The 14,141-nt window shown below is 33.5% G+C and overlaps 1 protein-coding gene and 1 long non-coding RNA gene across 5 annotated transcripts in view; one reads left to right on the top strand and one right to left on the bottom strand.

Annotated features, from left to right (window-relative positions):
* LOC106662078 (tyrosine-protein kinase transmembrane receptor Ror-like) overlaps positions 1 to 10,583 on the top strand; it is a 53,460-nt gene extending 42,877 nt beyond the window's left edge. For 2 of the 4 annotated variants that reach the window (XM_024224787.1, XM_024224788.1), the window contains 10 exons: positions 401 to 538; positions 618 to 806; positions 866 to 926; positions 6,111 to 6,192; positions 6,301 to 6,425; positions 6,483 to 6,591; positions 6,652 to 6,820; positions 7,064 to 7,915; positions 7,974 to 8,305; positions 9,755 to 10,583. In XM_024224787.1, the coding sequence (XP_024080555.1) occupies positions 401 to 538; positions 618 to 806; positions 866 to 926; positions 6,111 to 6,192; positions 6,301 to 6,425; positions 6,483 to 6,591; positions 6,652 to 6,820; positions 7,064 to 7,915; positions 7,974 to 8,305; positions 9,755 to 9,988 (2,291 nt within the window). In that variant the 3' untranslated portion in view covers positions 9,989 to 10,583. Of the gene's footprint in view, positions 1 to 400; positions 539 to 617; positions 807 to 865; positions 927 to 2,227; positions 2,472 to 6,110; positions 6,193 to 6,300; positions 6,426 to 6,482; positions 6,592 to 6,651; positions 6,821 to 7,063; positions 7,916 to 7,973; positions 8,306 to 9,754 lie in introns of those variants that run through there. The other 2 variants (XM_014385886.2, XM_024224789.1) reach the window with 2 other exon arrangements.
* A 439-nt stretch (positions 10,584 to 11,022) lies between these two features.
* Positions 11,023 to 11,802, bottom strand: LOC112126192. The gene is made up of 3 exons (XR_002909832.1): positions 11,370 to 11,802; positions 11,171 to 11,311; positions 11,023 to 11,113 (listed from the first exon to the last, which is right to left on the bottom strand). It is a non-coding gene; the product is annotated as an uncharacterized LOC112126192 (long non-coding RNA).
* Between the last annotated feature and the right edge of the window lie 2,339 nt (positions 11,803 to 14,141).

A 14,141-nucleotide genomic window follows, 5' to 3' on the forward strand; every position in this document is an offset into this window, starting at 1 on the left:
TCGTTTTTCCCTTTTTTAAATAATACGAGCTTTAAGCATAAATAGGTAAATTATCTGTCATCCTCCCCTAATTTATGATTTTTTTTAAAGAGATAAATTTCTTGGGGTTAATACCCGCTTCTCTGGCTAATACTACAGTAAGAAAAACTGCTCGAGGAATTGTTTTACCTTCCTTTATCTTACAATATAATTTCCACTCTTTCAAATTAAGTGAACCTTTAAATATGTTTAAAACACTGGCACAAAACCATAAAAAAATCTTTATGTTAAAAACCCTCTCTCCCCTCTTTAATATGCTGTTTCCTTAGTAAATATCTTCTTTGCACGACACTTTTATTAAGAATACGTATATATCAATGTTAAATTGCCATATAAGTTCTTAATCTTAATTCTTCCGAAGGTGAGTTGCGGTGGATAAGGGAGTTGTCGAACATGACAAAAGAAGAAGGAGAAGGAATGAAGATGCGGTGTGAAGTTGAAGGTGACCCAAAGCCGGTTACAGTCAGATGGTTGAGAAATGAAGCCCCTATCGAAGCAGGTGCGATACGATTTTATTTACAATATTTTCGCTTGCCAATTTAATTATTACGTATAAAATCTCGACTTACAATTTTAAGGGCTCGGATTCGTTGATAGGAAAAGACTTTCAATCAGAACGTCTCAGACCGAAGGAAGAGTCAATTCGAGGCTCAGGATAGCCAGATTGGAAACTCACGATTCTGGTTTTTACACTTGTCAGGCCAAGAACGCATTGGGACTGACGTCGAGAACAACGGGGGTGTTAATGGTCAGAATGGCACCTTGGGGTAAGTCCCTTACAGCCGGCTTTACAGTATTATGAATAATAGAGCTTATTTCGTTAAAGGACATGATGTCGGGAGGTCTAGACAGTCAACATTTCCCCTTCATCCTCAACAAATTGACAGGTAAACACCAAATGATGATTTTTTAGAAAAAAAATTTTTTGTGCTAAATGGATTAATAATTTTTACTTTCCGCAAATAAAAGGCAAAAAAAGACAACGATCAACTTGCCGATGAATTTGCTAGTTGTTTATTATTTCAGTAGGTGTATCTGTTCATTGATCCTCCGGGCCGGATAGCTTCTTAAAATTTTGTCTGTTTTTTACTTGGTTGGGTACCTTCAAAATGTCCCCTGAACTTCGGTTTTGGTGAGATTCTAAACGGATTTCGCGCCTCATCGCCAAATCTCACCCTATACATTACGGACAGTTTGGATTAGACTATCTATCAAGTTAATTAACGGTGCCGTAGTACGATAAGAGCAATAAAATGTTTATGTACATCGCGTTCGACCTCTAACTTCTTTTCGATCCAGACTTCTGGTACTGACCCGCTGTACACCATGGTAGAACTCGGCACGCCCTGAACTTGGGTCTTCCCGTCGTTGGCCAAAGCATCTGCCCGGGCAAGATCTTCTCGACTTAAAACCATGCTTAATATTAATGTTGTGTTTATGTTTTAAGCCCTCTATTAATCTTAATACCTAGGAATTACCTTTACTACCTTTATTATGTAAAATAAACAACCGGATTTTTTTGTCTTTGAATGAATATACACAAACGTTAAAAAAATGTATTTTATTTATTACGATGTAGTACTTATATGACTAAACCACGTCACAACGATCCTACAGCAAGTAAGGAGATGAAGTGTTACGTAAAATAAGGACAAATTACATAATTAATTAATAATGGGACCGGAGAACAACAGCCTAGGAGATCAACAATTAGTCATGCATATTTGAATATATCATCTGAAACATTTTAAAATTGAAATTTTATGATGTTCGTGCTTAAAACATTAGGTAATGGTAATATTTTATTTTATTTATAGTTGTGGGGGAAAGAAAAACAGCATCATGAGGGCCAAAGGGGCACAAGACGCAAACTCCGAAAACACAATTATATTTAAAATAATATTATATTAATAATTAGCTTGATTGTCCAATTATGTAATAATCTGTCGAATCCATGAAAAATTTGTAATGTGCTGGGTTGATCGTGGCTGGCAGTTTATTTTGGGACACAGCACTTGGTTTTGTTGTTTATTTCTTCAATGAATATAAAATTATTTATATTTGTATCTATATTTACTTTACAAATTATAAAAACAGTGTAAAAATGTTTAAATCTATTAAAAAAAAAAGGCTGAATATGCAAGTGGTGACTTAATATGAAGTGGTGGTGGGGGGTATAACGCCCTCTAAACCTAAAGTCCCCCTGACTTAGCCTTTTGAGGTTTCCAATGTTTATAGCTTCGAATGAAAGTCGGACTTCGAATGTTTGACTGATTAAACACATTTTCTCCGTTCAAATTTCACAGTTTTTCTTAATATTCCAATGCGCTGATGACTCTAAACTGCTTAAAGATGCTCCTTTTATCGATCCTCATTATATTAATATCTCAGATCCGTCAAAGCCGTTCTCAGGGCTCAGAATCACATTCTAGGTAATACAGTTTATTTCTCTTGTCAAATAAAAGAAAATATGTATGTTCGTTTGTACTACAGTAAAGAAAATTGAATACGTCATGGCAATAAGTTCTTGTACCTTTCCAATTTAAAGATAATTAATTTCTTTCTTTTTTTTATTAATTTATTTAAAACTGAACTTTAAATATGCAACAAGCAAAATGTTGACATTATTAGTACAAGGTGTGTATACACGGATGCACAAAAGGGTGTGTAAGGTACACGACCATACAGCGATCACTTGACTACCCTTTGTCACATGTCCAACATAGTTTCAGTCTCCGACGAGAATTGGTGTGAAATGTTGCGGATGACAATTCATGGATTAAGGGGATATAATATTGTATCGGGTAATTTAGAATGAAATTTTTTGTAACTTGAATTGGGCAAGATTGGATAAGAATGGGATTTTTAAGTCGGTATGAATCGTATGGTTACTGACAGAAGGGAGCGTTAACTTTTATTCAAAGAATTGTAGGGTTTGTAGTCTTGTTAAGATTGCAACGCTTAGCGGTACAGTTCAAGTCTGTATGCCCATAGGGGGGACTAGCAGGGCAGTGTATGGTCTTTTTTTCTTTGTCAATATAAGTCTGGTTCGCTTGTCAAGTAGTGTTTTTAGCAGTCTGAATCTTCTATTTAAATTTTTACGTTTTATTCTTGTATGGGGATTCAGCACAAGTTGTTTGTCGACGTACAGTTCGAAGTATTAGATACAGTTCAGTACAGTACAGTTCACAGGAATAGGAACATTAATTTCTAAACATAAAGATTATTTCAAAAGGATTTATTCGTTTATTATATCAATTATTTTCAAGAAATTATGCAGTTTTTGTGTTTTTTCAAAAGTGGAACGCAAACAAACAACCACAGCCTATTTCTGGTCCCATGATGTTTAAAACAACCAGAATTTCCATTTTAAAGTATAGCAATGTATAGCTTAATAGAGCTTAGAATAATTTATGTTTGTTATTCGATATGTACAAATGATGGTGTGGGTTAATAAACCTATTGTTTGATATTTACCTACCATCTTGGTCTGCCTGTCCTCACTGATTTTTGTTGGTTCAGCATTTCGCTCAATTTTTGTACAATGACGATTTAGTTACGAAAATATTCCTAATAAAATCACATAAACGTTTAAAATGGTGAAATGCCAAAACACTCCTGAACCAACAAGAATCGGCGAGGACTGGCGTACCAAGTTGATAGGTAACGATCAAACAATATGTACAAATGAGTCATGGATTATCTTTTTTCTGTAGATGCTGTGTGTACTTAACTACTTGATCCTTAAATTTAACTGTAGCATTTGAATAATTTACTTTGTTATTGTAAATGTATTGATTATCCTAAGTCATAGATTATCTTTATAAACTTACAATGTTGACATTTAGGGATGAAGGTGACTGCAACGGTTTAAGCATTGACAGGGCACTCATCACTGTCCATTGGCTGTGCATTCAAACCCAACAAACTTACAAATGGGCTTCTTTTTTTTTTCTTTTTTTTCAAAAATGCCAGCACCCCGAGGGTTCATATACTTGTAGTAAAATCCCCTAACTTTAAAAACAAAAAATTAAAAAAAAAAAAAAGATATTTGTCTGATATTAATTGTCTAAACCACATCATACATCAGTTAACAACGCCAGCTCAAACCTGCATTTCCCTTTGTCAGTCATTTTCAGAAACATATGTTGAATAACTACCACTCAACATGGGTCCTTGGTAAAACAACCTGAATTTTCATTTTAAGTCAGGCTTCTGAGGCTTAATGTTAGCTCAAGCGTTATTTATGTTTTGTTATTGTAAATAGAGATATGATTATCTTTGAGTAATGGATTATCATGTGCTAATATGAAATTTATACCCACATACACTTTTACATATCATTTTTAGTATCAGAATATTAAATAACAACCAAAAACCACTTTTTGTTTTGCCTTCTTGAAAAACTAATATAGAAGTAATCATTGCTGAGAAATACTGGATATAAATTTATAACATGATTTGGATTAGAAATATATTGAGTTTTTAAGCCATGTTATTGGTGTTGAACCAGTACTGGGTCCGCCTGCACTCTTGGGTTTTGATGTTACTCAAAGGTGTTTCTGCTTTTTGCCATCTTCAGTGAGGTCTGTTTTGCCCTCAAAACAACACCCATCACCACATTATTGAGAATGCAATTTAATTTTCAAAAATATTGATTTGTATGAGTTCAAATCTGCACATGTACAGAGTTGATCCTGTCACTTATGGCAGTCCACCGGCAATTACAAGTTTTGTGATTTACAATATTTCTCTGGCAGGCCTCGCAATCACCCAGCTTTGGTGTTGGCAGTGCAGGGTCAGACCTTAACAATAAAGCCTCTAAGGTTGGGCTCTAAGAGATATCAACAGCTAGGTCATTACAGTCCCCAAGGCCATTAAAAAAAATAATAATAAATAATTAGTTAACTGTTAAATACATTCTTTCTTAGGCTCATGACATAATGGGCGTCTAAATGCCTAGACACTTAAAACCACGTCTAAACAATCACTGTTCATGTTTGATGCCATACAAGGCATCAAAACGCTCTTCTCCCAACTCAAACGTCTGGAATTCCAATTCACTCTACAGCTACCCTGGCGTCTAGATGCTCACCTGCCAACAAGAGGTGTCAAAAGTTTAGACACCTTTTCGCCTTTTCCAGCATTCACCCATTATGTCTTCACTCATTTTAATGTACCAGTCAGTGATTTTCAATTTGGACGCTGCTATTTGCGTCTAGCGTTTAGGCGCCTAGTATGTCATGAGCCTTATTTACAGACCATTCACTCACAGTGATGAATAGTCAATATACCTCCATTACTCGTTTCACTAGTCATCAGCCCACTTACACCACACATTCATGCTAATAAATGCATTCACTGTAAACACACTAGGAACACAAAACTATCATTACTAGATACAATAAAACAACCCTGTTTCCTCCATGAATCGGAACAGTGGTCCCAGATATTAGGCACAATTCTCATATCAGGTAGCATTCCTACATGCTCTCTATATGGAGCCAAGGGATTGCACCCTTAGATTAGGTGTGCATGACCTATTATTAATTGGTTGAAGATGACTTGTCTTCTAAAAGTCTGATCCTCCGAGGGCTTTCAACCAATAGTCTCCGGATGCGTGAAAGCCTCTCTGCTGATCTTGCCCACCAATGCTTCCACTTTCTTTCAATCATGTTTTTTAATGCACTTTTAGCAAGTAAATATTGTAATAGTTATTAGAAAGGAATCTCATCTGGTCAGTAAAGATGTTTAAACAAAAACATTTTCCTTTGTTACAATATTGCACATTAATTATTTATTTAGAAAGCGTGATATGCGGTCTGGTGTGATGTAGGTTTCAGAAAAACATTTTCTTTATCGTGCCAATAGGTTTTTCTGAAACCTACATCACACCAGACCGCATCTCACGATTTCTAAATAAATATCGATTAACGGTCACTAATCACCACACATTAATTATTATTAAATATTAGTTTTGTCATTAAAAAAAGTACTGTAGAACTGAATCATTAGAAATGAAGTATTTGAAAGATAAATACTTTCTTTAGTTGGTTTTTTTCTGTTTTCAGTGAAGGAATCCGAAAAGAAATGTCAGTCGGCCTAAGCTCGTCAGAAATTCGTCTTCCAGATATTGACAAAAACCGTTGTGAGGTGTGCATTACAAAACAATTTATGGACAAATTGTACCACACGATACAATTGATAGTCTTTTAAAATTATTTCTCCGTAATGGTGGAATTTAATTATTTTATTTTGTAGGAGTACAAAGGAAAACTTTGCGCATCTGTCCTAGCTAACAAAACAGTGTATATACCAGCAAGTCATACCCAGGAAGAGCTTGAACGGAAGCTTGAGTTAGCATTCGGTGTTGTTAAAAATTCAGAGTAAGTCACCCATGTTAGAAGTTAAAATAAAATTATTTCACAATTAAATATTTTCAGAGATTTGTCAAAGACTTGTGAACCTTTTGCTGTCCCAACACTCTGTTATGTCGCATTCTCAATTTGCCAAGATAGCGTTACGCAGGTTCCGAAGCAGATTTGCCGAAAGGTATTTACTTATTTAATTATATTATTGTCTTTATTATACAATGGATTACAATTTCAACAGGATTGCGAATTCTTGGAGAATGAGCTTTGTGTAAAAGAATATGCAATCGCAAAGAGGCATCCTGTCATTGGAGAACTCCAATTGCCTGTTTGTGTAGAACTTCCTATGGGGAAATCTCCAGAAGATTGCATTTCGCTTGGACTTCCGAAACCTGAACCTGTCGACCCTGGTAAACTAATTGAATTGAAATCACTACAATTTCACTCACCAATGATTGAAACTTAATATTATTCAATTTTGTTAATCAATTATTAACAATAATTCTATATTAACAGCCAAAAGTACATTGATGATCATAAAAAGATTTTCTTTCTCTAGCTGAAAGTCAGTGACTGTATTGACACGTTTACTGTTCAAAATGATTGCAGACCTTCTGTGATTAATTTCAGCCTGGGTGTTTGTTCTGTTCCAGGTGATTATTGCTATTGGGGACAAGGTGAATCTTACAGAGGTGCCATAGGGTACGGTGAGTCGGGTAACCCTTGTATACACTGGGCAGAAAATTTTCAACTTTCAATAGCCGAACACAGAGAACTACTAGGTGGCCATAGCCACTGCCGTAACCCTGGCTCACTTCATCCTCAGCCTTGGTGTTTTACCAGTCATAAAAATAAAACTATGGTCGAAATGTGTAAAATTCCAAAGTGTATAAACACTTTTAGATTGTATTTAACAGCGGTTGGTTTAGGTTTTCTCGTGCTTGTAGTTACACTTTTTATATTTTGCTGCTGTAGATCGAGGTTGCGTAAAAGAAATGAGCTTGGGCAGGACGGTATCAAAAGTGGTGTCAGATCTCCTTGTCGAAAAGCAAAAGGAAGTGGGCTTGAAATGTCCGCCCTAATACCCGGTTCCGGTGCTTCGAGCATCAAAAGTGACGCAAGGGTTAGAGTCCGAGAGTTTCATCCTGCAAATATTCGATTTGTCCAAGAGCTCGGAGAAGGGGCTTTTGGTAAAGTCTACAAGGGAGAAATTATCGGAACGGGAGAACAACCCTTAATGGTCGCTATAAAAACACTTAAAGAAAACGCATCGGCAAAAACCATGGCTGATTTTAAAAGAGAAGTAGATCTGATGTGCGAATTACGCCATGAAAATATAGTGTGTTTAATAGGGGTCTGCCTCAGTCGGGAACCTCTTAGCATGCTCTTTGAATTTATGCCAAAAGGAGATCTCCATGAATTCCTCATCGCTCATTCCCCACATTCTTCTGACAACCATCTGAGCCAAGCAGATCTTCTCACGATGGCTATTCATATAGCCGCAGGTAAGAACCGCATAATTACTTCTTCAAGTTACAAATAAACTAATTATTTATTCTCTAGGTATGGAATATCTGTGTAGCCATCATTACGTGCATAGGGATCTGGCAGCCAGGAATTGCTTAGTTGCCGAAAACCTTACTGTTAAAATATCAGATTTTGGACTTTCTAGGGATGTTTACTCTTCAGATTATTACAGGTATTTGATTATTGCAATATTCAAGTCGAAACGGATTCTAACAGAATTTAATATTTTTTACAGAGTTCAAAGCAAATCTTTACTCCCTGTACGCTGGATGCCACCAGAGTCTATATTATATGGGAAATTTACTACAGAATCTGATGTTTGGAGTTACGGGGTTGTTTTGTGGGAAATTTACAGTTTCGGACTTCAGGTAAGCATTGATATATTTTTTTATAGAAAATTTAACTCTTGGTTTAAAATTATTCAGAAATTGTGAGATGCGGTCTGGTGTGATGTATGTTTCAGAAAAACATTTTCTTTATCATGCCAACGTTTCGATTTTTATTGAGATCATCTTCAGGGCCTGGGATTTACAAACATTGTTTAAATTTAACAAATACATGTAGGATGTGGAAAAAAGTGAATTTATACAATGCAAAAAATATATACTTTTTTTTTTGTATTGTATAAATTCTCTTTATATAATAATTTATATATAATTTTATTTGTAACTACTACCTTGCTGAATATTAACAGTGGAGTCCTGCAAATCAAAATATATTTCAATATTTCAGACAATAGAGAAGAAACTTTTTAGTTTGTTTGTGTGTGTGTGTGTGTGTGTGTGTGTGTGTGTGTGTGTGTGTGTGTGTGTGTGTGTGTGTGTGTGTGTGTGTGTGTGTGTGTGTGTGTGTGTGTGCGTGCGTGCGTGCGTGCGTGCGTGCGTGTTGTTGTTGTTGTTGTTGTTGTTGTTGTTGTTGTTGTTGTTGTTGTTTCTTTCCCCCCCTCAGGAAATTTAAATGGTACTTACTCAGATAAATTGTGAAATTTCCTCTTGAGCTCTGTCGTTAACTTCAATTAAGTCTGTCAAACGTATTTCGGCTTGTAGTCATATTCACAAGTGGGTTTCAAAACAAAATTGTTATTAAAAAATGAAGATGGCTAGAAACCGAAACAAATCTTTACCAAAACAATGAGGACAGACATGACCAAATTTCACTATCACCCTTGTCCGGCTTATCTTTGAATGTTCACATGCATGAATCATGCACTGATCCAGAGTGTCTACACATTCATTTTGTAATAAACCAGACATATTTTACTGCTTGCTGTTATTCTTTTATCCAACTTTTTGCCAATTCAAACAGCACGGTCGCAATTAGTTCAGATTAGCAGGACTCTACTGTAATATTAATTATTAGAGATGTGTTTATTTTACTTTTATTTGTATTAAGCCTATTTTCAAAGGTAGACAGTTTTGTCAGATTTAAGATACTTTATGGTAGTGTTTCGGCATCCTGTTCCATAATCATGTACTTTCTCTCTAGAAAATATATAAAACAATTTTCCAGAAAGAAAGCACATGATTATGATACAGGTTGCTGAAACATTGCATACATTTAAATATCTTTAATCAATTTAAAGCTACCTTCCTAATAAAATTGGCCTAATAAAAATAAAACAAAAAACCCATATTGGAATAAATTAATAAATAATAATAATAATAAATTAATAGAAAGCCTCAAAAAAGAAGAATATTAGTGATTCATTTGAACTGTCGTGCACTTTTCTTGTCTGCACAATACAAGTAGTCTAAACAATTAATCCCATAATAATTAACTATTTGTAATTGTTAATTTACATTAATTTATATTTTTAGCCTTATTATGGTTACTCGAATCAAGAGGTGATAGAAATGATAAGGAGTAGGCAGTTGTTACCTTGCCCAGAAGACTGCCCGTCGAGGATGTATTCTGTTATGATGGAATGCTGGCACGAGGTGGCAGTGCGGCGTCCGCATTTCCCAGAAATTTGCGCAAGACTAAGATCATTCCAGTCGAGTCAAGCGATCCGTATGCCGACCGTTTACTCTCCCAGTCCGGCACACATATAATTCAGTCATTTTTAAATTGTGTGATTATCGAATTTTAATAGCTCCCGAGCGTACCAAAGACTAAATGTATTGCATAATTTTTAAGAGCAATTTTATTTATCGTTTATAAAAACGTTTTTAAAGACTTACGTTCTCTTTTTACTAGACTAGAGAAAATTAAGGAATTGATTTTTTTTAAGCTCTTCTTATCTGCTCATATCTCAGTTCTTAACAGATTTTCTGACAGGATGTTTAGCATAACTATAAAAGAACATTGTATATAAATATATGTATACATATATATATGGTATGTATGAATGTTTTTCTTGTTTTTAAGTTCTACTAGACTTCTATTAAATAGATGTAACGTATTACTTTATTTTGTTGTGATCACTTAAAAGATCAAACTATCAAGTAGAAAAAAGTTGTATAAAAAAGTAAACATTATAAATTAATATTATAAAATAAGCCATTATGTGTATATGTAAACCGGTGAATTGTATATATTATCCAAGTAGCATTAAGTTTTTATATTGAATGTTTTTATTAGCTTTTTATGTACTATTATATATGAACAAAAGATCAAAATTTTTATTGCAAGACAAAAAAAAACCAAAGTTGTAAATATTTAATTGTATTTTAAAATTATATCTAAAACAACAAAAATAATGTTTTAATAATCCTTCGTTTTAATTAATGTAAAAATTAATCAATCAATCATAATCAATAGATTGACAAATGGTCAGTGGCTGAAATGGTTAAGGGCATTGATACAGGGCTCATAGCTGTGAATTAAAGGTCCCAAGTTCAAATCCAGCAGCCCTACATTCAAACATGACATACTTACAAATTTTTGTTTTTTCTAAAAAAATACAGGTTTCCCAAGGGTTAACACGTTGATTTGGCACCTAAATATTTAATAGTGAACCACTTCGATGAGGGTGAGATAAGGCAAAAATATAATAAAATAATTAATTATAAAAAAATATATAAATTTTTGTAATAGTTTGAAATAGTTTTATTCTTCTAAGCATCATCTTGCTCATCATCTTTGTCTGACTCACTAATGAATTCAAAATCACCAAGGGTTAACACATTGATTGGGCACCTAACTATTTAATAGTGGACCACCTTGATGAGGGAGAGCTAAGGTAAAAATAAAAATAAATTATAAAAAAAATATAAATTTTTGTAATTACTAACTGGTGAAATAGTTTTATTCTTCTAAGCATCATCTTGCTCATCATCTTTGTCTGACTCACTAATGAATTCAAAATCACCAAGGGTTAACACGTTGATTGGGCACCTAACTATTTAATAGTGAACCACTTTGATGAGGGAGAGCTAAGGTAAAAATAAAAATAAATTATTTAAAAAAATATAAATTTTTGTAATTACTAACTGGTGAAAGTTTTATTCTTCTGAGCATCTCTTGCTCGTCATCATCATCTTCGTCTGACTCAATAAAGAATCATCATAGTTCCCTGCTCGGTCGTATTATTTCAAATAATATACCTTTTTAAAAAATTGTTTACCACATGAAGTTTCTTCCTTTAAAAAAAAAAAAATCGATAGATAATAAAATTAAATAGAACACTTAAAATTGGTAAAAGTTTAAAAACCACACCTTACAAAAATTATAAATTAGCTTATTTAAAAAAAAAAATAATAAACATGTACTACGCTATTTTATTTTTTTATTTTTTATTTTTTTTTCCGCTCGGAATGTGAAGGCTGGTAATTGCAATCAATACTACATATCTACATAATTATAAATGTGTGATTTGTCGCTAATAAAAATTATGGCGACAATTTTTTCCCAAAATGAACTTTAAATAAACAAATACACATGAGTAAAAATGCAAAACAGAAATTGAAAATGAGTGGTTAGCGTGAGAGACTCTCGGCTCATAGACGCCGTGGTTGTGGGTTCGATTCCCACCGTCGCCTCTGGCCCTTTTTTCACGATAACCCCCCCCCCCCAAATATGAACAAGAATTCGTCACCATGGTTAATGTGCATAGATCATAAGGCCAAAAAAAAAAAATAAAATAAAATTTTTAACTAATCTTTAAAGTTTGTTGGGCTTTTTTTATGTTGGTGTAATGAGAGAAAGTTTAGCTTTATTTTTATAAAACTTACCTTATTTTTAACTTACAATTAATTAAGGTTTTCAGTTGAGATAAAAAAGTCAATGGCACGAGCGGGATTCGAACCCACGATCTTCGGTTGTCATTTGTCGCCGAGAATCAAATAGATTACACGACATTTGAAAAATGGCAAAAAGGATGGAAAATTCAAAAGGTGGGGTTGAGATGGGAAGTTGATGTCCGAGTGGATCGAGGTCATGATAGCTCAAGTGGTAAAGCAGCGGCGTATCAAGCTGAAGATCGTGGGTTCGAATCCTGCTCGTGCCATTGACTTTTTTATCTCAACTGAAAACCTTAATTCATTGCAAGGTATTAATTGGTCAAGCAGACCACTAAACTAGTGAACTTATTTTTAACAATCTGTGAAGTGATGGTCACTTGTCAAACTGTGCACTAAAATGAATACGGTGGTGAGTGGATAATGACGAACACAGTTCAAAAGCACTCAACTAGACCTAAGCATAGAAATAAAAGGGAATTCATAAAAACCCGGAGCCACCATGACAAAACTAAAATAAAAAGAGGGACACCAGCGCCAGGTTCTTGAACAACCAAGCGCCAATTGTGAGGCTGAAAGTGTTAATTTACAAACAAAAAAATTTTTTCTGTAATTGATAAAATACTAATAAAAAAATGTAATGGTTTCCACTGATTGAACTCCACCAGGCCTTTTCCAAGATGGAGAATGTCTCTCGCCCATCTTGCCTGATTCTGTCCGCTCCCTAGGTCCCGACATGTTAGACCCTTCGAAACACCATAAAACATATTTTCAACCCCTAACATTAAAATTACTATTTTTCCAATTTTTGGGGGCATGAAGTCTAAAAATCGAGGAAAAGTCAGGTCGTGACAGTTTTAAGTACACTTTTGGCAATAAAACAAGTTTATTGAACTAGTTTCTTTATTTTAAATCTTGTTATTTTCTAAATCTATTTAATTACAGCATGATTTTTAAATTGGTTATTATATTATTAAAGGGACATATAATGTGTTACAAGAACAAGATTTGAACAAATATTTTTTCATAAAATTAAATTTTACATAAAATGTCAACAAATTGATAGCTTACTAGCTTAATAAACAACAATTAAATACCTATTTAACAATGTTAATATATACAGTTGTCTTTTTATTATATTTATTTATAATTAATTATTCATGCGTTTCATATTGATGAAATTTATTTACAAAAAAAACAGTGTAATTTCAAAGCGAAGCTTTTCTTCCGTATCACCTACCTATTATGTTTTAACAAATAATTAGACATTTAAAAAATATATGTGTTTAATAGTTAACTCTATAAAACAAATTTTCCAAATATTATAATACCATCAGTTCTGTATCATTTAGCCTTAATACTTCAGACCTCTTAGTAAAAGCACATGGTTAAAGGGAAAGTACATGTAACAAATCAAAAAGTGTTTTACCAAAAAGAAAGACAAAAAGGGAAGTTTTAACTAAAATATATGTTTCCATTTACAGAGAAAATAATTAACAGGTATAAGGAAGTTTGTTGCTCAGTGAAGATTGTTAACTAATGGCAATGCATCAACAAAATTTTGGTAATACGTTTTACAACATTTGGCATAAATTTAAAGATGAGTCGGTTGTTTAACTAACGACAAACTTAATTAAACTATTTGACAAATGTTATAAACAAAAATTTCTCACATAGAAAAGGCAACGATGTGAATATCTTAACAATTTGCAGTCAGACATTGCTTTTATTTTCTTTTAAGAGTGTGCATTTTAAGCTTTAAGCTTACTATTAATTATGCGTTATTTCAATTTGCTAATTAAGCAGAAAACCTTTTCAAGTTTTTTAGTTTAATTTGTTGATCCCTACACTAGCAAGGACAAAACCCACACTGAAAAAATAAAATATAATTGAAAATTAACTTCTTTTTTTATGTTAAATAATTAATGTCTAATTCAATCGTCAAGTTTACCATATATTCCCGACTAACAGGTACTTCCTTCAATTAAAAAATTAACATTACATAAATAACATTCATCTAAATTAT

This window comes from Cimex lectularius, unplaced genomic scaffold, assembly GCF_000648675.2.
Source record: "Cimex lectularius strain Harlan isolate CLEC.00 unplaced genomic scaffold, Clec_2.1 scaffold22, whole genome shotgun sequence".
Lineage (NCBI taxonomy): Eukaryota > Metazoa > Arthropoda > Insecta > Hemiptera > Cimicidae > Cimex > Cimex lectularius.